The sequence below is a fragment of the Rana temporaria genome, chromosome 12 (assembly GCF_905171775.1).
Source record: "Rana temporaria chromosome 12, aRanTem1.1, whole genome shotgun sequence".
Lineage (NCBI taxonomy): Eukaryota > Metazoa > Chordata > Amphibia > Anura > Ranidae > Rana > Rana temporaria.
Genome location: NC_053500.1, coordinates 37,469,624 through 37,494,967, shown reverse-complemented (window position 1 = coordinate 37,494,967; position 25,344 = coordinate 37,469,624). Strand labels below are relative to the sequence as shown.

At 45.6% G+C, this 25,344-nt stretch overlaps 2 protein-coding genes across 3 annotated transcripts in view; one reads left to right on the top strand and one right to left on the bottom strand.

Annotated features, from left to right (window-relative positions):
* The window catches only part of LOC120918251 (lysozyme C-1-like), a 38,555-nt gene extending 29,180 nt beyond the window's left edge, over positions 1-9,375 (top strand). For both annotated transcript variants that reach the window (XM_040329764.1, XM_040329763.1), the window contains exons 3-4: positions 5,403-5,481; positions 8,776-9,375. In XM_040329764.1, coding sequence (XP_040185698.1) covers positions 5,403-5,481; positions 8,776-8,836 — 140 coding nt within the window. In that variant the 3' untranslated portion in view covers positions 8,837-9,375. The remainder of the gene's footprint in view (positions 1-5,402; positions 5,482-8,775) is intronic.
* Positions 9,376-18,300: 8,925 nt separating this feature from the next.
* The window catches only part of LOC120919515 (beta-1,4 N-acetylgalactosaminyltransferase 2-like), a 71,180-nt gene continuing 64,136 nt past the window's right edge, over positions 18,301-25,344 (bottom strand). The window contains exon 10 of the mRNA XM_040331717.1: positions 18,301-18,602. Within this exon, the coding sequence (XP_040187651.1) occupies positions 18,391-18,602 (212 nt within the window). The 3' untranslated portion in view covers positions 18,301-18,390. The remainder of the gene's footprint in view (positions 18,603-25,344) is intronic.

Genomic DNA, 25,344 nt, shown 5'->3' with positions numbered 1-25,344 from the left:
CCGGTGATTTATTAATGTTAAGTTTCCCAAGTCTAATTTTAATTCTGTCCTCTGGTAACCATGGAGGTGCTTCCTGTGATGTGTCATGAGGATAAACAATGCAGTTTTTGTTACCGAGGCCCCCTCATGAAGACTGAGGAGAAGAATAAATTCAATACCTTTGATAAAGGGTATACCCTTGAATGGTTGCCACCAGTCAATCATGAGAGCTGTTAAACCGAGTCTCTGAAATTCCCACAATATCCAATAGTCAGTGATCACTGACTCTGTCCATTTGGAAAAGGTAGGAGCCGGGTTTAGCGGCTCCTACCTCCGCTCTCCATCCTGACAGATTGAGGGGGGAGAGTGGCACAGGGGCGACAAGACGGCATGGGGGGGGGGAGCGGCACGGAGGAGAGCGGCACTGGGGAACAAGATGGCACGGGGGGAGAGCTGCACAAGGGAGAGCGGCACAGGGGAACAAGATGGCACGGGGGGAGAGCTGCATGGGGGAGAGCGTCACGGGAGAACAAGGCTGCACGGGGGAGAGCGGCATGGGGGAACAAGATGGCACGGGGGAGAGCTGCACGGTGGGGAGAGCGGCACGGGGGGACAAGACGGCATGGGGGGACAAGACGGCAAGGGGGGAGCGCTGCACGGGGGGACAAGACGGCACGGGGGGACAAGACGGCAAGGGGGGAGCGCTGCACGGGGGGAGAGCGGCACGGGGGGACAAGACGGCACGGGGGGAACAAGACGGCACTGAGGGAACAAAACGGCACAGGGGGGAGAGCGGCAAGGAGGGGGAGAAGACAACACGGCGAAGACTAGTGCCTCCCCCCACCACCCCGACCTGACTGCCCAGGTATCGGGTGAAGTATCAGACCATTTCCCCCCGAGTACAAGTACTTGGGAAATGCTCAGTATTGGTACCGATACCGATACTAGTATCGGTATCGGAACATCCCTAGTTGGGAGCATAAAATTGTCCAAAATGTCTCAGTATGCTGACGCCTTAAGAGTTCACTGCAACTTAGGGGCCAAGCCCAACCCCTGAAAAACAACCCCACACCATAATCCCCCCTCCAACAAATGATTTGGAGGGGGGACAAATTCTTTTGGCAATATAATGTGGATGAGCGAGTAGAACACCTTTGGGATGAATCAGAGTGGAGACTGCAAGCCAGACCTTCTCGTCGAACATCAGTGCCGGGCCTCACAAATGCGCTTCTGGAAGAATGGTGAAATATTCCCATAGACACACTCCTAAACATTATGGACAACCTTTCCAGAACAGTTGAAGCTGTTATAACTGCCAACTCAATATTGAACCCTACAGACTAAGACTGGGATGCCATTAAAGTTCATGTGCGTGTGTAAAGGCAGGTGTCCTAATACTTTTGGTGTGCCTGGTAGCATTGTTTCAAATCTATATGCTAACATTTCAAGAGTAATTTACAGCTGCCTAGAATTTATAGAAAAAAAAATCAAACATTGCATTCTAAATCCTACAGAATGGTTTCACAAATCCATGTTAGAAAGAAAGCACCAATATCTGTGTATGGTAAGCATTATGTATGAATCCAATAAAACTGCTGGACCATGAGTTGAAATCAGCCCTGGGCCCAGCTGCCAAAGGATCATTCTGCAAATATGCATGTTCAGAGTGGATAAACATACAGTATATGCTTATATACAGTATATGGTCTTTACAGTAGAAACAGGAGCACTGTATATCCACTCTTTATGCTGGCTCATTTCTGGGTGAATACAAAAGTGATCATTTGGGAATCTAACTGTAGGCAGGTACAGTTTACCGCAGGTGGTGATCTTCTACACCGGGACTGCAGTTGGAAAGGAAGTCTTCTTCTATGGTTTCCTGGGTCACTGGGGAAACTATCCCATTGGATGCTTCCACCCCATGTGACTTTAGAAGCCATCTTGGGTCAGGCAGAGCCTTTTTAAGACCCTGGCTCCTAGGTTTGGTACACATTTTGCAAGTTGGTAGAGTAGGGACAGGTACCCCGCCAGGTAGGGACAGAACTAGTGGCAGGGAAAGGGTTCTGTTGAGAAGGGTAAGCGTAGGACTCCCAAACTCTCTGGGCACAAAATAGTCAGGCCACATTCCACTCCTCTTTACAGACACTGTCAGTTCAGCTGAATCCTGCTCTCTCTACATGTTTTTGTTTTAAACTGTAAGTGTTTGCGGCTGGGCTGCCTTCCCACTGGGTTATGTGTGGACTGTCTCTGTATTATTTCAATACAAGTTCATTCATTGCACTAAGACTGAGTGTATAATTGCTGCCACACTGCGCTACACCCCACCTACATGTTTAATTCTTTCCTTGAGAAAGCTTATGGGGTACTTATATAGTAGATATGAAATTGTAGCCCAGTTTGACCATAAGTCTGAACATATAATGCAAATAATGGGTCTACTGGAATAGGGCTACTGCCCAAAAATGTAACCACTGTAGTAGCAGCCCATTAAGATGCTTGGAGCATTGGGACAGAGGGAGCCTAGTCCAAATATGATAAAAGATTGAAAAAAATATTTGAATCAAATACCTGCTATGTTCACCAGTTTTCCAAGAGAAATTTTTGGGCGTGGGTGAGAGAGTTTTGGGCTAAATTGCAAAACTTGGGTTTAGACTATTTGTAGTTAGTAGAAACATCACCAAACCCCGAAGGGCTTCCTGTGGCCCATAGGTTGCAAGTTAGGCACCAGGAGAAGTGCCCCTGGGTGGTTGTTTTGTGCTTGAAGTTTGAAAATTCTCATATGTCCATAGATTGCTTAATAAATATATGATGTGCTAAGCTTAAAGCGGAGGTTCACCCTAAATTAAAGTCCACCTTAAAGGAACACTAAGGCCCCATACACACGATAGAATCCATCCGCAGATAAATCCCAGCAAATGGGTTTCTGCGGATAGATCCTATGGTGTGTACACGCCAGCGGATCTTTTTCCGCGGATAAATCTCCCCTGGGATGGATTCCAGCAGATCGGATATTTGCTGACATGCACAACAAATCCATCTGCTGGAATCCATCCCAACGGATGGATCCGCTCGTCTGTACAGACTCACCGGATCCATCCGTCCAAAGGGATTCCCCGCACGCGTCGTAATGATTTGACGCATGCGTGGAATTCCTTATATGACAGCGTCGCGCCCGTCGCCGCGTCATAATCGCGGCCACGGCGCGACACGTCATCACCAGAGGATTTCCGCGCGGATTTCAATGCGATGGTGTGTACACTCCATCGCATAGAAATCTGCGGAAATCTTTGAGAGGATTTATCCGCGGAAACGGTCCGCTGGACCGTATCCGCGGATAAATCCTCTCGTGTGTATGGGGCCTTAGGCCCCGTACACACGACCAAACATGTATGCTGAAACTGGTCCGCAGGCCAGTTTCAGCATACATGTTCGGTCGTGTGTGGGCGCGAGCGGGCCGAATTCCAGCAAACATTTGCCCGCTGGGCCTTTTCCCAGCAGACAAATATTCCTGGACGTGTTTTAAAACCGTCCGCTGGAATCCTGCCCGCTCGGACATGTACGGTCGTCAGTACAGACCTACCGTACATGTCCAGGCGCCCGCCGTCCCTCGCATGCGTCGAATGACTTCGACGCATGCGTGGAAGCCTTTAAATGGCAGGCCCGCCCACGTCTCCGCGTCATCGTCGCGGCGACGACGCGGACACGCCCCGCGTATTGTTTACGCGCGGACTTCTGTACGATGGTGTGTACAACCATCGTACAGAAGCCCTCTGGCAGACATGTACGGTGAAAACGGTCCGACGGACCGCTTTCACCGTACATGTTTGTTCGTGTGTACCCGGCCTTAAGGTTTGTTTTTTATTAGATCAATTGATTGCTGTAAGCTAGAGCATTTAAATATCACTTACCTCATTTTTCCTTTTGACCTCCAAAATACAGTAATCCAGGTTTGAAAATGCCATTTCCTGTCACTCCTCTTCTTGCTTTCCACCAGCATCTGAGCCGTTTTGCATGGTGGAAAGCAGAATGTAATCACCCCCTCCCTATTACTACAGCCCTGCGTGAAGATGCTCTCTTATCCCTCACAGGCATGGAGGCTAAGGCCCCGTACACACGAGAGGATCGATCCGCTGAAATTGATCCGCGGATCGGTTTCAGCGGATAGATCCGCTGGCGTGTACGATCCAGCGGATATTTATCCGCGGATATATTTCGGCCCGACCGATTTCCAGCCGATAAAAATTCCTTAGCATGCTAAGAAATCTATCCGCTGGAATCGGCTCCAGCGGATCGATCCGGTGGTCTGTACAGACTCACCGGATCGATCCGTCCGAACCCATCCCTCGCATGCGTCGTAATGATTCGACGCATGCGTGGAATTCCTTATATGACAGCGTCGCGCCGGCGCGACATGTCATCGCGATGGGAATTCGGCGCGGATTTCGATCCGATGGTGAGTACACTCCATCGGATCAAAATCCTCAGAGGATTTATCCGCGGAAACGGTCCGGAGGACCGTATCCGCGGATAAATCCTATCATGTGTACTAGGCATTAGCCTAATGGGAACTGTAGTTCCCATTAGGCCGTGATGTAGCAAGAATGAATGCGCACCGCAAACCAGGAAGTCAGTGAGAATAACGATTCAGGAATGCTGGAGGTAAATAAAACGGCTCGATTTCAACAGGTATCAAACTAGTTATAATGCAAAACATTACTTTTTACTTTATCAGCTACTGTCAGACTTTAATTTAAGAGGAAAATATTTTTGTCTTTACAACCCCTTTAATCACAGGGGATCAGTGTGTACATTTCAAGTTCGCTGTCCAAATTTTTTAAAATGTATTCCATACCTTGTTTTCTCCCGCGGGAGTGGGCGTTTTGCTTTAGCTGCGATCGGCCCATTGATTTCTGGGGCGAGTTTGCAATGTCTCCTGGGAGCACAGTGTGACGCTGCCCAGGAGAAGATTCCTTAGCTGAAAAGACAAACTCTCGTGTGATTTCCTACGTCACATGACTCTTGCAGCCGGTCATGTGACGAGGGCGGATACAATTCCGCCATTTTAAGTGATGGCAAACAGGTGATGGCAACTGTGTAGTGTTGACGGCGTCGCTCGCCGTCAACACTGCACATGCGCGGGATAGAGCAGTGAATGCTGGGACATCAGCATTCACTGCATCCCGGAAGGATTTGCTTGTGGGCTTCAGAGTGCCCACAAGCAAGATGGAAGCGTCCATCCAAAATTTTTATAAATAATCTGTTGCGGGTGAATCAGAATGCTGGCGGCTATAATATTAAGGTAAGAGCGCCAGAAGCATCTGAAAAAAATAAATAAACGTATTCCCGCAGAACCCCCACTTTAATGAAGATTATTATCACTATTGTTAATATATTGCGTCATTCTTTTTCTTCTCCCTATTTAGACCTACTGGATAGTAATATGAATGACGATTTAGAGTGTGTTAAGAGAATTGTGCAGGATCCTAATGGATTGGAGGCTTGGTAAGTGATTGATAAAGATATAAATTACTTTTAATCTGTATATTTATTTCTAAATGTTACATTTAAATTCTTTAGTTTTATCATAAAATAAGTTTTTCACCTATTTCCCTGTTCTTTAATGCTCTCTAAACCACTTTCTGTATATATGCACTCACTTTACATCGCCTGGATATTGCTTTGTATAGTGACAACAGTGGACCATGCCTACACAGGGGTGTCAGCATGAGCGATTTTTTGATTTTTTTCCCCCTAAGAAAATACAGGGACTCCCACACACACCCTTCGAACCACATCAAATAGTGAGTGTGGTAAAATTAGGGTCTTAAAGGGGCATTAAATACCAGGAGTGCATTACATACAGAGTGCAAAGCTTGGGGGGTGTTACACACAGAGTGCAGAGTTCGCGGGTGCTCTACGTTCAGAGTTCAGGGGTGCGCTGCATCGCTACATAGAGCAGAGTCTAGGGGTGAACAGCACTCAAGGTGCAAAGTTCAGGGTTGCATTACACACAGAGTGCAAAATTCAGGCTTCCTCCACAGCTGCTTACCTCTGCATCCCCTATCCACACCTCACTTTCACCCCTCTTCAGCTCTGATCTCTACATGCAACCCCCCATGCACTGCCCTCATTTTATCCCTCCCTCCTTAAAAGCTCCACCATCTTCCACATGCCTTACTTGATTCTAAGATTGATTCCTAGGTATGGCAGTGTGGAATTGACTTTTAAACTCAAGGGCCCAGATTCAGGTACATTTGCGTGTTATTTGCGGGGGAGCAGGGCAACGATTTTGCCCTGCGCCCCCGCAAATATTTTGCTCTGCCCTCGATTCACAGAGCAGTAGCTCCGTAAATTGCGAGGGCGCGCCGGCAAAATTGCCCGGCGTAAGCGCGCGCAATGTAAATGATCCCGCCGGGGGCGGGAATCATTTAAATTAGGCGCGCTCCCGCGCCGAGCATACAGCGCATGCTCCGTCGGGGAACTTTCCCGACGTGCATTGCGGCAAATGACGTCGCAAGGAAGTCATTTGCTTCAAAGTGAACGTGAATGGCGTCCATTCAAATTTCACGTCGCGGGAGCGGCGGCTATACTTTAGCATTGGCTGCCCCTACTATTAGAAGGGGCAGCCTTGCGCTAAAGTTGCCGTACGGAAACTCCGTACCTGGCTTGCGCAGGGCCCGCGCAAGTTTGTGAATCAGTGGTAGTATGCAATTTGCATACTACACGCTGATACACAATGGGAGCGCCCCCTAGCGGCCCCCGCAAGAAGGCAGCCTAAAATCTGCGATGCATAAGAGCCTTATGCCGCTCAGATTTTAGGCTGCAGTCGGTGTAACGAGGTTCCTGAATCAGGAGCACTCTTGTTACACCGGAGCAAGTAAGCAATTGCGCCGTGTAACCTATGGTTACACGGTCGCAATTGCTTCTTGAATCTGGGCCCGTCGATTTGTTTCAATGTATCTATTATATTATGTGGCAAAGATATCAGCAAAGAACGCACATTTGTGGTGTTCCATAATGCAGAGAATGCCCTTAACATTAGGACCATGCCTAAGGTGAGCAGATTTTTTAAATGAAATCCGGGGACATATTTTCTTTTGTAGTAAAGAACAGACAGACAGACCTGCAAAATGCGGGACTGTCCCGGGCAATCCGGGACATGTGATCAGCCTAGTTCCAAGCCAGGAGGTGGCATGGCAGAGCCTGGGGAAAAATGGAGAGGGAAAGTTGTGTAGGAGATGGGGAAGGGGTAGGGTGACAACATATCCAAACTGCCATTCGGGACACCCTCCCTTCCCAAAAATCAGCTTGTGCTGTAACGAATCACAGCACAGTGATTTGAGAAATCATAAATCCCACCTCTTGTGTCCAATCACAAGCAGGGGGTGGGGACTGTGCTCCTCCAGGCATTCCCGGCCAGGACAAGTACTCTCAGTGAGTAAAGCGGTGATGTGGTGGCCTTTTTTGGGGGCATCAGATTGGCCGGGGGGGGGGGGGTGGCTGTGTCAGTTTCATTCCATGACACTGTATTGTCCTGGAATGAAGGTGCCTGGGACAGACCTGCAAAATGCGGGACTGTCCCGGGCAATCCGGGACACGTGGTCACCCTAGGAAGGGGGCGGGACCTTCAGAGAGGTCCACAGCAGTCTGAGATTGTGTGCTGACAGCACGCGCCCAGAACACTGACTTAGCTGTGTGTCTGATCAGGAGCCAGTAGGATGGGCTTCCAGTTATGTAACCGCTGCAAGAGCCAATCACAGCAATCATGATCTCGGCATTGAAGCTCACATAAATGGCCATAGGGAGGCGGTGTGAAGGGATTATTGCCCAGTTGATACGATCAAATAAATGTATCTGTAAAAAAATGTTGTTTTTTTTGTTGGAAATCATTCTCTGAGCCCTGTCATGTAACAAATCAGGTGCTTGCAAAAGAAAAACATAGGCTGAAAGGTTGCAGTGAAGAGCGCTGACATGTTTGCTTTGCAAAAGGTTTTATAAACATTTTGGGCCAGATTCACAAAGAATTGCCCTGGCACAGCGTATCAGAGATACGCTACGCCGCCGTATCTTACCCGGCGGAATTTCGAATCCAGGAAGATTTTGCGCCGTAAGTTACGGCGGCGTAGTGTATTTCTCGGCGCGCATTTCAAATTGGGCGGGTAGGGGGCGTGATTCATTTAAATGAAGTGCGTTCCCGCGCCGATTGAAATGCGCATTTCCCACCGTGCTTTGGGCGAAATGACGTTGCACCAACGTAATTTTTTGAACATAGACGTGAGTTACGTCCTTTCCTATTCACAGAGACTTACGCAAAAAAAAAAAAAAAATCAAAATTTGACGCGGGAACGACGGCCATACTTTAACATGGCAAGTCTATCTATACGCCACGAAATAGCAGCTTTAACTATACGCCGGGAAAAGCCGACTAGCGACGACGTAAGAGAATGCGACGGCTGCGCGTACCTTCGTGGATCGACGGAAAAAGATAATTAGCATACCCGACGCGGAAAACGACGCAAACTCCACCCAGCGGGCGCCGAAGTATTGCAACCAACGATCCGAAGGCGTACGCCTGTCGGATCGAAGGCAGAAGCCGTCATATCTTGGTTTGAGGATTCAAACTAAAGATACGATGCGGAAAATTTGAAAGTACGCCAGTGTATCAGTAGATACGCCGGCGTACTCTCACTGTGAATCTGGCCCTTTATTTTTTATTTTAAGTATTGTGTGCTCTGTTTTTTTTTCTTTATATAAAAAAAAAAAATATTATTTGCACTTACACTTTTTTATTTACAGGCCTGCTTGGACAGAAAAATGCAAAGGACAGGATTTAACTCCATATACCGATGGCTGCTAGTGCCAGACCAAAACAGTTTAATGATTCATAAAACTGCAAACGCCTTTTTGGTCCCCTATGTGAAATCAATAAAGTTAAGTAAAAAAAAAAAAATAACAAATTAACGGGATACCCAAGCGGGTACTTGGTTTTAAAAGGTTCCCACTTCTGGCTTAGTTTGGACCCCCTCCTCCCCCTGCAGTCTTCTGGGATACATCACAGGTCCCAGAAGAGTACTATTCACAAGGTGCAACTCACGCATGTGAGCAAGGCTTCACTTCTTGTTTCCCTTACTAGAGATGCTAGAGCCTGCACCCAAAACCAATTGAATCATTAGAGCTGTTTTGGACATTTTTTATAAATGTGGACTGGGGCACTCCTGGGTGACGTTCCTGGGTGACCATTGGAGGGCATTCCTGATTGCATGTGAGCCCCCTAACCAGAACCAGCAAGATTTTCTAATTATTTTCTTCTTTCTCTTTACTATTCTGTATTAATAAGCATTATCTTAGTTGGATGTATCCCTTTAATACCAACAAATAAAAAAGCAATGCAAAGTGTTACATTTGTGTAATTTATGTTACTGTTATAATACATGCAGTGGATAAAGTAATTATTTCATGACTTGTAAAATATATACATTTTAAATACAATTTCTTCCAGGGCTTTTTTTCTCAAATAATAGGTGCACAAACTCCCCCTACCCTTGTCTCTGCTCCCTGCCCACCTCTCACCACTGCCTCGTGTCTCTTCCCCTGTATTCCTCCCATCACCGTCCCTTTATAACAATAAATCCCCCAGCAGCAACAACATAGAATGAGGCAGTGTGGAATGAGGAACATACAGCATGTCATAAAGAATGATGCGACATGTAATAGGGAATGTACAGCCAGGGACGGATCCCGAGTCTAGTCTCGGGAGGGGCACTGACAGAAAATATTTTTTTTTTTCGGGCAATTTATCGGAGAAATGGTTGGTGTTCAATCAAAAAAACAAAAGAAAGGACAAAGAAAGAAAAAAAACAAAAAAAAAAAAAACATAAAAGGACACATAGCATTATAAAGGGGCAGCACTAGGAGGGACAAGCGAAGTTGCCGGTATAACAACTGGATCATAAGACAGGTCAATGCAAGATCCAATCTAGTTAACATAGGGCCAAGTGTCTATATCATCACAGAGTCCAGCCTGCCACAATGTGTCTTAGCGATCAAAGGAATATAAAGTATAGTGAAGAAGTAAAGGACAGTCAGTGAAAGTGGAGAAAAGTATAGAAAGAGAGGTGAAGAGTGAGGGAGAAAAAGAGAGGAGAAAGGTCCACCATCCGCCCCAAACCCCCCCCCCCCCCCCAGCCCGGGACACGGAGTCTCATGCTGGGTACACACGAGAGGATTGATCCGCGGATATGGTCCGCCGGACCGTATCCGCGGATAAATCCTCTCGAGGATTTCCGAGGATTTTGATCCGATGGAGTGTACTCACCATCGGATCAAAATCCGTGCCGAAATCCCATCGCGATGACATGTCGCGCCGTCGCCGCGATGATGACGCGGCGACGTGCGCGACGCTGTCATATAAGGAATTCCACGCATGCGTCGAATCATTACGACGCATGCGGGGGATTCATTCGGACGGATTGATCCGGTGAGTCTGTACAGACCAGCGGATCAATCCGTTGGAATGGATTCAAGCGGATAGATTTTAAAGCATGTCTTAAAATTTTTAATCCGCTGGAAATCCATCCCAGGGGATAAAAATCAGCGGAAACAGATCCGCTGGATTGTACACACCAGGGGATCTATCCGCTGGAGCCGGTCCGCGGATCAATTCCAGCGGATGGATCCTCTCGTGTGTACGGGGCCTCAGAACTCTAATGCCCTGTACATATGATCGGTCCATCCGATGAAAACGGTCTGATGGACCGTTTTCATCGGTTACCGATGAAGCTGACTGATGGTCAGTCGTGCCTACACACCATCGGTTAAAAAAACGATCGTGTCAGAACGCGGTCACGTAAACCACGTACGACGGCACTATAAAGGGGAAGTTCAAATCCAATGGCGCCACCCTTGGGGCTGCTTTTGCTGATTCCGTGTTACTGCGTGTTAGTAAAAGTTTGGTTAGAGCCGATTCGCGATTTTCTGTTTGTTACAGCGTAATGAATGTGCTATCTCGCACAACACCGGCGACCTGCTCCTGCTGTGATTGGACACAGTAGGAGCCAATTAGCGGTTCTGGCAGAACCAATGTCCCGGTGAGACCCACTGATTGTTCCTGAGAGAGACAGAATGGCAGTCTGCCTATGTTAACAAGGCAGATCGTAGTTCTGTTAGTAGGGAAGACAGAAATCCTGTGATTCTGCTAAGCAGAAACATAGATCTGTCTTCCCACAGTTTAAGCACCCCCACACAGTTAGCAAGCACTCCTAGGGAAGACATTTAATCCTTTGATCGCCCCTGATGTTAATGCCATGCTAGGCACTCGCTGTTCACTCAGCGTTGTGTTAGGAAATCAAATGAATCACTTTTCTAACACTGAACCGCCTCTCAGCCAATCAGGTGCTCGGGTCTGTTACCTGTCACCTGATTGGCTGAAACGTCAGGCGCTGTGATTGGACGCTGCCTTTCCGATGGGAAAAATGGTCATGTGTACGAGGCATAAGCATAAGTTCCCTCTGCAAGCTAAAATTCTTCCCAAACAAAAAATGCTAAAAATTACCCTTCCTTCCAGTAAAAATCCCTCCCAGCACAATGTTTTGCTGCCCAATCTCACCTCCCAACTCAAATCCTTTGACATGAACATGAGCTGTACACCCAGCTTCTGAAAAACAACTTATACGGGGCTGGATTCAGATAGAATGCTCTATTTGCCAGCGTAACGTATCTCCGATACGTTACGCCACCGTAATTTTGGGCGCAAGTTCCTTATTCAGAAAGGACTTGCGCCCTTAGTTACGGCGGCGTAACGTATGTTGTGCGGCGTAAGCCTGCGTAATTCAAATGAGGATGATGTGGGCGTGTTTTATTAAAATAAATCATGACCCCGCGTATTTGACGATTTTTCGAACGGCGCATGCGCCTTTAAGTGAAAAAATCCCAGTGCGCATGCTCGAAATTACACCGCAAAGTCTCATTGGTTTCGACATGAACGTAACTTACGCAAAGCCCTATTCGCGAACGACTTATGCAAACAACGTAAAAAAATTTAAAACTCGGCGCGGGAACGACGTCCATACTTAACATTAGCTACGCCTCATATAGCAGGGGTAACTATACGCCGAAAATAGCCTAACGTAAACAACGTAAAAAAAATGCGCCAGCCGGACGTACGTTCCTGAATCGGCGTAAATACCTAATTAGCATATTCCTTGCGTAACTACACGGAAGCGCCACCTAGCGGCCAGCATAAATATGCAGCCTAAGATACGACAGTGTAAGACACCAGTCGGATCTTAGGGAAATCTATGCGTAACTGATTCTCTGAATCAGGCGCATAGATACGACGCCCCGCACTCAGAGATATGACGGCGTATCAGGAGATACGCTGTCGTATCTCCTATCTGAATCCGGGCCACGGTGTCTCCACACACAAAAGGACAAAATTAAACATAGCCTATCCAGAACTTACTATATGTTCAAAGTCTCTCACTTTTAAGGAGTTGAGCTTTTAAATATTTTTACATACAAGGCTGCCAGCATACATTGTCTCGCTCTCTCTCTCCTCCAAAGATTGAGAGGCACCTTATGAAGGCATTTTCTGCCTCTATAAAAAAATAACCACAGCAGAAACACAATTAGGCCAGTTTCTCAGACACCTCACCGGCACAGCCCATGCCCTTTCACAGTCAAACTGGCTTTCTCAGGAATTTCAGTGGCAATGTAGATCCCATATACTGTATGTCTGACAGAAGGTAATGTTACTGGCTCTGCAGGACTCCTTTTTGTCCACAAGATGGCAGCAGCAGCTGTGTTTTATCTGTGATTGACATTAGGCCACAGCATTCTAGGAGATGTAGTCTGGAGGGAGATCGGAATCATTGCCATCACTGGGAAAACAACTATAGCACCCAATGATACCTGAGAGCAGGAAGAGAGTGCCAACCAGAGAGTTGCTGAAAGGAAGAATTTCTGTGCTGTGTCTCGCTGGGAGCAGAACAAGCCAGTGAACTGCAGAATGCTGAGCATTGCTGAACCCTGACCCAGAGGCTGATCTGAGTTATGCCATGTACACACGATAATTTTTTCGATGGACTGTTTTCATCGGAAAAAACGATCGTGTGTGGGCCCCATCGGACTTTTTTCCATCGGTGTAAAAAAATAGAACTTGTTTTAAATTTTTACGATGGAGAAAAAAAACAATAGGAAATTCTGATTGTCTGTGTGGAATTTAATCAGAGAAAAATCCATGCATGCTCAGAATCAAGTCGACGCATGCTCGGAAGCATTGAACTTCATTTTTCTCGGCTCGTCGTAGTGTTTTACGTCACCGCATTTTGGACGGTCAGAATTTAGTCTGATAGGGCCATATTCTTAGATATCTCCGGCGGCGTAACGTATGTCCTTTACGTTACTCCGCCGCAAGTTTAACTGGCAAGTGCCTGATTCCCAAACCACTTACCTGTAAACTTGCGGCGGCGTAGCGTAAAGTCCACCCGCGCAAGCACTCCTTATTCAAATGATCCTGGTAGGGGGCGTGGATCATTTAAATTAGACGCGCTCCCGCGCCAATCGTAATGTGCATGCTCCGTCGGGTAAATTACCCGACGTGCATTGCTCTAAATGACGTCTCACGTACGTCATTTGTTTTGACGGTAACGTAAATGGCGTCCATCGCCATTCACGGACGACTTACGCAAACGACGTTAAATTTTCAAATTTCGACGCGGGAACGCCGGCCATACTTAACATTGAGTACGCCACCTAGGGGGCATCTTTATCTTTACGCCGCGTATCGCTTACGTAAACTACGTAAAATCACTACGACGGGCAAGCGTACGTTAGAGAATCGGCGTGACTAGTCATTTGCATATTCTACGCTGACCGCAAAGGAAACGCCACCTAGCGGTCAGCGTAGATATTGCAGCCTAAGATACAACGGCGCAGGCCGTCGTATCTTAGGCATGTTTATGTGTATCTCAGTTTGAGAATACACTTAAACATAGGACGGCCTTAGAATCGGACTTACGTCAGCGTATCTGCTGATACGCCGGCGTAAATTCTTTAAGAATATGGCCCATAGTGTGTATGCAAGACTGATGAAAGTCAGCTTCATTGGAATTCCGACGGAAAATTCCATCTGATTTTATTCCGATGGAATAAAATCAGATGGAATTTTTTGTTGGAATTCCGATCGTGTGTACGTAGCATTAGTCTTGGCTGTGAAATCGCCTGCTCCAGTATCCGTTTTGGATCACCTGTCTGTGAACCAGGACATCGCTGTTCAGGTCTGCTGGAGGAACTGCCAAGGTGCTCGTCATCCTTCCTGCTACAGGTAATCGTCAGAAAATAAAAAGGGGGCCCCTCCAACACTTTAGCCAACCGCTACAGGAGGATCGCAAGGGGGAGAGTGGTCATTGGGTCGTGGACCCACAGTTAAGATGAACCTTTTGCTAGGGTCATCTTAACTAAGTTATGAAATCACAATAAAAGTGCATTAAACATATGATTAACTCATCCTAAATTGACATATCTGTGCAATCTAAAATGTGCAAAAAATATATAATAAAAAATATTTACTCTATAATACCAAACGTATTGGGACGCCTGCCTTTAAACACACATGAACTTTAATGGCATCCCAGTCTTAGGCTGTAGGGTTCAATATTGAGTTGGCCCACCCTTTGCAGCTATAACAGCTTCAACTCTTATGGGAAGGCTGTCCACAAGGTTTAGGTTAATGTTTGTTTGTTTTATACCACTTCAGAGAATTCAACTTATTCAACTTTATGTTCATTTACTGCCTCGATCTCAGTTTCGCATCATAGTGGTATTTCTTCAAAAATGTATTCAATTTCTTCTACTACAAAATATTCAACATTTAAAATTCAAAACCTGAACACACACCCTTATTCACTATATCATTTTTAAAAAATTATTTTCTTCTATTCTATTCTTGCCCTACCCTTTTTTCTCCCATCTCGAACCCTTCTTCCTTCTCCTACTCCCCATATGGCTTGCCCTCTCCCTTTCTCCTACGTTCGGTCCTCTCAGGCCCGGTCACCCTCCATCATCTTTTCCAGATATTTCTCTGAGGCCTTGAAGTCTCTCCATCTACTCCAGGTACTGTTATATTTTTCCACTTGTCCCATTTTTGTGCTGCATAAGTATTCATTTTTACTAAAGTATTCTATTCACTCAAACCATTCCTATATTTACGGTTTTCTTGTGTCTAACCACCTTTTTGGGATCAGTCCTTTAACAATATTGGAGTTAGTGTTTTCCTGTATTGTTTTTTTGGGGGTTTTATTTCATGGAACAGGCATGTCTGCAAATAATTGCTTATCTTTTCTCCAGTTATTTCTCCTATTTATTCCTGAATTTCCAGCCAGTAATCCTTTATTCTTGGGCAATCCCACCAAATATGGGTCATTGTACCGATCTGGCCACATTCCCTCCAACACAGAGGAGATTTTTCTTGCTGGCATTTGTGGATTTTAGCTGGGGTCATATACCATCTTACTAGCAGCTTGTAGTTCATTTCTATTGTATTTATATCTGTAGCATAATTATTCCTTTCAAGACAAATGCCTCGTACATATGTCCAGTTTTCCAGATTTTTTAGATTGGTTGGGAAAACCGATCGTGTGTATGCTCCATAGCAGTTTTCCCGCCACAAAACTGCCCGCAAAAAAAATTCTAACCTGCTCTATTTTTTCCCGTCGTGTTTCCCCGCCAGTCTTTTTCTCGTCGTGAACACCGCTCGTGTGTATGCTTTTCCGAGGGAAAAATAAAAAAGCACATGCTCAGAATCGAGTATGAGACCAGAGTGCTCCTTCTGGTAAAACTAGCGATCGGAATGGAGATAGCACATTCGTCACGCTGTAATGGACTGAAAAACATGAAGACTGAAAAGCGCGAATCGTCTCTCACCAAACTTTTACCAACATGAGGATCACCAAAAGCAGCCCAAAGGATGGCACCATTTGAATGGAACGTCCCCTTTATAGTGCCGTCGTACATGTTGGCCGTCACTGGGCTTTGGTCGAGCGTTTGTATGCAAGGCAGGCTTGAGATGAATCACGATGGGAAAAACTTTGGGTTTTGGCATGTCAGGAAAACCGGTCGTGTGTACAGGGCATAAGTCTATTTCTGACATGGAATTTACAAGTTAAAATCTGTATTTTTTGCTAGAAAATTAATTAGAACCCTCAAACATTATGTATATTTTTTTTAGCAGAGAATATAGAGAATAAAATGGTGATTGTTGCAATATTTTATGTCACTCTGTATTTGTGCAGCCGTCTATTACAACACAACTTTTTGGGGAACAAGACACTTTCATGAATTAAAAAAAACCCAGTAAAGTTAGCCCAATTTTTTTGTATAATGTGAAAGATGACGTTACGCCGAGTAAATAGACCCCAAACATGTCACACTTTAAAATTGCACACACTCGTGGAATGGCGACAAATTACAGTACCTAAAAATCTCCATAGGCGACGGTTACCAGGTTAGAGTTACAGAGGAGGTCTAGTGCTATAATTATTGTTCTCGCTCTTACGATCGCGGCGATTCCCCACATATGTGATTTGAACACCGTTTATATATACGGGCGCAAATTCCGTATGCATTTTCTTTGCTGCGCGAGCTCATGGGGATGGAGGGGCTTTGAATTTTTTTTATTATTCTTATTTACCGTATTATTATATGTATTTGATTTTTTTTTTTTTTGATCACTTTTATTGCTGTCACAAGTAATGTAAACATCCCTTGTGACAGTAATAGGTGGTGACAGGTACTCTTTATGGAGGGATCGGAGGTCTAAAAGACCCCAAATCCTTCCTTTGCACTTTAAAGTATTCAGATCACGGAATACGGCAATTCTGAATACTGTATATTTTTAAAAAACCGCGCCATTGGCAGCCGAGTAAACCGGAAGTGGCGTCCTATTGTCGCTTCCATGTTTACAGAGAGAAGACTGGAACAAAGCCATTTCCGGCTTCGTGCCAGTCTGTCTCTAGCTGCCAGAAGTGGCGGATTGAGGATCGGGTCTCCCGATGGTACGGGAGGCCCGGTAAGAGCGGCAGAAGGCGGCGGGAGGTAGGGATGTCCTCCGGGATAACAACCGAGCAGCTTTTAGCCGCATCGGTTGTTATCCCTGGAAAGCGGACCGCTGGCTCTAAAAAAACGGTACCGGGATAATGCCTGCAGCTACGGGAACATCCGGGTATAACCCCTAAAGCCGAGGCTGCATATATGCGTACGCTCAGCGGGAAGGGGTTATATACTGCTGCTATCATTCTTTCAACTTGTTGTTCATCTAATTTCATACATGTTTTTTTTTTTTCCATTTCCCTATATAGGGGGGTGTCTCTTGCCCTTCTAAATCTGTCCGAATTTCGTAGACTTTTGATATCCCATGCTTCAGTGGGGGTTGTGTTCAATAAAGTTTTTCTAATGGGTTTAAGTCCTTACTGTCCCTAATCGGTCGGAAAACTAGAAGTCCCGTTCCAAGTGCCTTCCCAGCTGCTTTTTGAACACATGGGGTTGCTCATTTGGCACAGACACCATTCAGGGAAAAACATTTAATTTTCATAATGTCACCATCCCATCTCTCCAGCATGCTGAAAGGAGACAGGTTTTTCTAATCTAGCAGATATGGAATTGAACACCTACATTTTTTGGAGCAATGACTTGTGATCATCATAAAGCACCAATGTGATCCATGAGTGTCTTCCCACTGATGCTCAAGCAGAGGGTGTGCTATACATGGAAACTTCATCATCAAACTGAAAAATATCACTCTCTTCACGTTATCTGAAAATTATCCTTAAATATAAATTAAATTTTTTTGTTAAATGCTAAGGCCGCGTACACGCGGTCGGACAAAACCGATGAGACAGGACCGAGGTTCAGTTTCATCGGTCCAAACCGACCGTGTGCCTGTTGTCCTTCGGTCCAAAATTTTAAAACATGCTTTAAAATCGAACCGATGGCCCGCTGCCCGATCGGTCCAAACCAATGGTTAGTACAGAAAGCATCGGTTCAAAACCCACACATGCTCAGAATCAAGTCGACGCATGCTTGGAAGCATTGAACTTCGTTTTATTCAGCACGTCGTGTGTTTGACGTCACCGCGTTCTGACTCGATTGGTTTTTGGAACGATGGTGTGTACGCACATCAGACCATCAGGCCACTTCAGCGGTGAACCAATGGAAATGGCCCGTCGGACCATTCTCATCGATTTGGAACGACCGTGTGTACGCGGCCTAAGGCTCATCAGCAAGACTCACTCAATGCCAACTAAATCATTAGATGAAAAACTTAACTAGACCGACATTTAGATATTTATTTATATCAAAAAATACTTCTTAGATCCTTTGATCAGCAACCATCCTTCAAAAAAACTAAAAAAAAACTCATTGCTTTGTGAAACAGCTCAGCCGGTTCTTGAAATAAAGTAGTCCAAGTTTAGTCTTTATTTGCTGTGCAGTGTTTTGTCGGAATGAATTGTATTTTTCGGAAGCTTTAAGTAGTTTTCCATCTTTTGGTGTTTCTTTTTTCTGGTGTTCAATAGTGACATGGCTACATGAACCCACTCTCAGGCGTCCCAAACCATCGATAAAGAATTCTGGAATAAAAAATAAAAGAAAATAAACTAGAGTCTGCTGTAAGACAGTCTAAACAAGCACCAAGTTCCATTGCTATGTGCACAAACATCATAAAGTAAATTAAAGCACAATTTCAGGAAAGTTTAAAACCCCACCCTGGCAGGTGAACTGACTAAGCCACATGTGTCAAACACAAGGCCCACAGGCCGAATCCGCCCCTCCTGCCATTTCATGTGGCCCTTGCACCCAGGGGGAGGGTTGGAAATGAAATGTGGAAATGAGAGGTGAACAACCTGTGAAAGAGATGATTCCTGTACATAGCACACCTCTGAACTCTGCACTCTGTACGTAGCCCACCTCTGAACCCTGCACTCTGTACGTAGCCCACCTCTGAACCCTGCACTCTGTACGTAGCCCACCTCTGATACCTGCACTCTGTACGTAGCCCACCTCTGAACCCTGCACTCTGTACGTAGCCCACCTCTGAACCCTGCACTCTGTACGTAGCCCACCTCTGAACCCTGCACTCTGTACGTAGCCCACCTCTGAACCCTGCACTCTGTATATAGTGCCACCCTAAACTCTACACATAATACACTCCTGGCATGTATTGCCCATTTAAGATCCTATCTCTGTTTGCAGTTTGGCCACACCCATCATTCAATGAAGTTCAGGGGGTTACATGGTTGAGTTCCTGCACCCATTCTCTGCAGAACAAAGCCCTTCATAAATTTATATAGTCTTACAGATACAACTGGCCCTTTGAGGACAACCATAATGCTGGTTTGAAATTTTCTGGCTTGTCCATAGTTCAGTCTGTTACAATTGCCCCACAGGCTGTAGTTTGTCTGCAATGCTGCCAATGCCGATAGCAGGTGTGCTGTGCTGGACTGAAGCCTTCCTATTAACTGAGCAAAGTCTGACCCTACAGGCTTGACTTATTGTCTGCAGCAGGGGCGGACTGACCATTCGGTCAGTCGGGCACTGCCCGAGGGCCCCGTGGTGGGAGGGCCCGGGCCCGGCTCAGTCCGCCCCTGGAGGTGCCTGCAGCAGCGTCAGCTTCTATGTCTACACAATAAAAAAAAAAAACGTACTCTGTACCCCCGAGATGCCTTGAGTTGAACCATTAAATCCTGGGTGGGTGATGTGACTATTGTAGGCTCGCTCCGCTCGGGAGGTATGAGCTGCCCCGGATGGATGGCTCAGAGCCGTGCGGGGATGTACAGTCACTGTGACAGGCGCTCCGGCCACCTCTCCCCCCTGTGGAATTCAGCTGAGGGGGCGGGGCCATAAGTCACTGCCGCGGAGGATTGTCTGAAGGAGCTGCTGGACTCGGAGGCAGAGCAGACATAATTGCACAGACACAGGAACGAACGGCATCCACGCTGACCTGCCTTGTGTGAAGAAGCAGGTCAGTGTCATAAATAATGAAAGCACTGTGATTACAGTTACTGTGACAGTCTAATATGTGTTATAAGAGCCATGCTCAATTGATTGTTTCTTTACATTCTTGCCCTGTGCTGTGACAGTGGGCTTATTTACCAGGTAGCAGGTCAGGTCAGGACAGGACAGTTGCTATTTACTAGTGCACATGATGAGCCATCCATCCCGGCCAGCTCATACCTCCCGACCCTCTCTTACAACAGCCACATCATCCTAGCTAGTGGGATTTAATGGTTCAAGGCACTACTTTCTCGGGGTTACAGACTCATTTTTTTTATTGTGTATGATAAGCTGCCGCTGCTGCGGGCACCTCCAGGGGCGGACTGAGCCGGCCCGGTCCCTCCCACCATGGGACCCTCGGGCAGTGCCGAATGGTCAGTCCACCCCTGCACACCAAATGGTGAGTCCGCCCCTGCACACTGATATGCCACTCAGTGTATAGATATCAGTGTTATATATAGGGAATAGCACTTAGACCTGGTTCGCATTGAAGAAATTTACCATGCGATTTGACATGTCAAATCGCATGGCAATGGCACTACCCGAATCGGTGCAATGCCCCATTTGTGGCGCTGCACCAATTCCTAAAAGTAGTTTCTGTACAACTTTTGGCGACTTCTTGGTGCAATTTCCATAGACATCTGTGCAGCAACCCGCACAGATGTCTCTGAAATCACCCGCCAAATTCGCACTGACATGCGGGTATGAAATCGTGCGAGTTTAGCTGAACTGTCTCTCACAATTTCATTTCCGCTGTCAGTGTGAACCTGCACTAAGGCCTGATTCACATCTATGGCATTTTTTGTGCTTTTTGCATTTTGCAGATTTGCACAACAATCCATTTAACATGGTTTCCTATGGAACATGTTCTGTAGTGCAAATCTGCAAAATGCAAAAAGCACTAAAAATGCCATAGGTGTGAATCCAGCCTAAGTGAGTGTTATTCCCTATATATATTCCTTACGTTGGTGGTCAGTAGGAAGAATGTCCCTTACATTGGTGATCAGTGGGAAGAACGCTCCTTACATTGGTGATCAGTGGGAAGAATGTCCCTTACATTGGTGATCAGTGAGAAGAATGTCCCTTACATTGGTGATCAGTGGGAAGAACGCTCCTTACATTGGTGATCAGTGGGAAGAATTTCCCTGAAATTGGTGATCAGTGAGAAGAATGTCCCTTACATTGGTGATCAGTGGGGAGAATGTCCCTTACATTGGTGATCAGTGAGAAGAATGTCCCTTACATTGGTGATCAGTGGGAAGAATGTCCCTTACATTGGTGATCAGTGGGAAGAATGCCCCTTACATTGGTGATCAGTGGGAAGAATGTCCCTTACATTGGTGATCAGTGGGAAGAACGCTCCTTACATTGGTGATCAGTGGGAAGAACGCTCCTTACATTGGTGATCAGTGGGAAGAATTTCCCTGAAATTGGTGATCAGTGAGAAGAATGTCCCTTACATTGGTGATCAGTGGGGAGAATGTCCCTTACATTGGTGATCAGTGAGAAGAATGTCCCCTACATTGGTGATCAGTGGGAAGAATGTCCCTTACATTGGTGATCAGTGGGGAGAATGTCCCTTACATTGGTGATCAGTGAGAAGAATGTCCCTTACATTGGTGATCAGTGGGAAGAATGTCACTTACATTGGTGATCAGTGGGAAGAATTATCCTTACATTGGTGATCAGTGGGAAGAATTTCCCTGAAATTGGTGATCAGTGAGAAGAATGTCCCTTACATTGGTGATCAGTGGGAAGAATGTCCCTTACATTGGTGATCAGTGGGAAGAATGTCCCTTACATTGGTGATCAGTGAGAAGAATGCCCCTTACATTGGTGATCAGTGGGAAGAATGTTCCTTACATTGGTGATCAGTGGGAAGAATGTCCCTTACATTGGTGATCAGTGAGAAGAATGCCCCTTACATTGGTGATCAGTGGGAAGAATGTTCCTTACATTGGTGATCAGTGGGAAGAATGTCCCTTACATTGGTGATCAGTGGGAAGAATGTCCCTTACATTGGTGATCAGTGGGAAGAATGTTCCTTACATTGGTGATCAGTGGGAAGAATGTCCCTTACATTGGTGATCAGTGAGAAGAATGCCCCTTACATTGGTGATCAGTGGGAAGAATGCCCCTTACATTGGTGATCAGTGGGAAGAATGCCCCTCACATTGGTGATCAGTGGGAAGAGTCTCCCTTACATTGGTGATCAGTGGGAAGAATGTCCCTTACATTGGTGATCAGTGGGAAGAATGTGCCTTACATTGGTGATCAGTGGGAAAAATGTTTTAATTCCTATAATAAACATTTATTTTGAACATTGTGTAGAGAAATTGTTTGAACGCATGCAATGCGGGCAGTGCAATATGTAGGTGGGACTTTGTGTGAATGTAGCTTTAACGCGGGCAGAGACACAGGGGGCCCCATGATCTTTTTTTGCCCGGGGGCCCCATGAGCTGTCAGTCCGCCCCTGGTCTGCAGAATATCTGCAAGCTGAGCGGTTGTCCTAATAGACGAAACGCGTCACGAGGACTCCACTGTTGCCATATATACACTTTTAAAGCCCTTATTCATCTTCTTAAATGTAAATGTAAGTGTTCCTACTACATTAAAGTATTTTTTTATAATTAAATACGGAATCACGCTATGTGGCCCCTTCTTTCTCCCATTTTTTTTAAATATATCTACCCATACTATCTCTGAGATTTCTCGGACCATCATCTCTCACAAGATCACCCCCATTTTGTGGTTATCCCTATCCTGTCGATATCTGGCTATTACCAGCCCAGTCATTTGGAGTACACATGAGTGTCCAGTTCCATCGGTGGTCCCACTATACAAAGCTTGTTTGACCCATAGAACGTATGTTCCCTTGGGTTCAAACGCTCTGGTAAGCCTTCTATCTGTCGGTGGTGGTTTTTTCACTTCAGCTTTTTTTGTCACTTTTACAGTTTTTTCTTGCATGATGTCAACATGAAGTTTTGAACTTTCACAGAATCATTGTTATTCCATTTTTTCACGTCAGAGACATTGAATTGTTCACTGACACGTGTACTATTACTGTTTATTATTGTTTTCACTTTTGTTCATCACTTGAGTGTTTGGATTATTCACATCCATTTACGTTACTTAATTAGCGCTACACTTTTTGTCCCCATAATGCTGGTGCGGCCCACAATAAAATTGAGTTTTACCTCTCTGGACTATACCATATCCTCCTTCATTTGCATCTCTCACGATCACCCTCCCAGACACTGCAACTCACATTGGGAGGGTTTCAGAAAAAAGAGGCAGTGCTGTCAATCTAAAAAGCAGAGGGCAGGACTAGGTGTAGCCAAATGCTGATTGACAAACTACACACTTGTAAGTCAGCAGCAATAAGGCCGATAGTCTGACCCTCTTCAAGATTTTCTTATGACCCATATAGCGGTTTGATGGATATTACTGGTCCAAATAAACTATATTGTTCTCTTTCACTCTATAGTGACAAAAAAAAAAAAATGACGAATGCATTGAAATGTTAAAGATGGAACATATCTCTAATTTTGCAGACCTTTTATTATATCCTGTTACTGGCAACATAGATTTGGTTTTCTTGAAATAGTTGCAAAAATCGTGTTTTCCTTGGCAATATATATGCAGACTTTCAATTGAACACATTGCATTTAATAGATGTAGCGCTACCCCTGTAGGGGCGGCTGGTGAATGTGGTTCATCTCCCACCCTGCACAGACAGGCACATGGATTTCCAGACACACACAGAGTCAAGAAGCAGTCTTTGTACCTTGCGTTGTTATTTACATACAGATTTACCAGGGGGGAGGGGAGGTGCCGAAAGCATAAGTTTTGGCTTCTCCTATAGACTACCCCAATTAGGCCAGCGCTCGATACCCGGAGAGCGCATTAGCCGGTTAGGCTACATTTAGTTTACTTATAGCCACGCTCTCTTGCGTTAGCTTCCTAAAAAAAGTCTTGTGCTATTTTGCGGGCCACTTTTCCTTTTTTTCTCTCTTCTCTTTTTTTTTTTTTCTCACTACCCCGTTCACGCTTTTCCCCTCTCCCTCACACTCCATACCCTTGCAGACATGGATACACTTAATATTATTTCCTTAAATGCTAAGGGCCTTTACTCGCCTGAAAAACGACGAACACTGCTGCATGATATGCATCGAGCTAGAGCAGATATTGTCCTATTGCAGGAAACACATTTCAGAGAAAACAACCTGCCGATACTTAAAAATAGGCACTACCCGGAAACATTCCACTCTAATTATACTGAAGCTAAGTCCTGAGGAGTGTCTATACTCATCTCTAATAGAGTGCCCTGGAAGTTTATAGACTCTCAGACAGACAGGGAAGGACGTTTTTTGTTTCTGAAGGGACAGATTGGAGAAGAGACTGTGACCCTTGCGAACCTATACGCCCCTAACAACCATCAGGACGTATTCCTGAGGAAACAGATAGGGCGACTTTTGCATTTTTCTGACGGACACCTTATAGTAGGGGGTGACTTGAATATACCCTTATTGCCAACGGAAGATACCAATTCAGGAACATCGTCGACACAGCGTGATATGCGCAGACAAATTGGATCAACGCTCCAATCCGCACAGTTGTTTGACGCTTGGCGTCTTCTACACCCGGGGGAGCGTGACTATACTTTTTTTTCAAAACCACATCAGACGTATTCACGGATTGATTACTTTTTAGTTCCTCACGGCCAGTTGCATGCAGTGGAAGATACTTTGATTGGGTCAATTACATGGTCCGACCATGCCCCAATCAGTATGCGATACGTATTATCGCACGCACATATGAGACAAAAATTGCAATGGAAGCTCAATGAAAGTCTCTTACAAGATGCAGAGGTTCTGGCTGATGTGGTCAGAGAAATTGGGTATTATTTTGACATTAACGCAACACCAGAAAGTGATGCAGGAGTAGTGTGGGAGGCCCATAAGGCCATTATAAGAGGAGTCTTTATTAAACATGGCGCAAGATTGAAGCGTTTGCGGACAGCACAACTGGATATGTTACTCATTAAGTTACATAATCTAGAGACTTCCCATAAAACAGCCGCAACTAGACAACTTGTATCTGAACTGGACATGGTACGTTCGCAGATAACTGACATTCTGCATTTTAAAGCTAAGGCAGCAATGCAGGTGTGCCGAAGGAAAACTTACAAATCAGGTAATAAGTGTGGCAGGCGTCTCGCCCAAACTCTGCCGACACAGCGAATTGCGTCTTACATACCACACATAGTAAACTCTACCGGTCAAAAAAAATCACTACCTCAACAAATTGCCCAGGAAT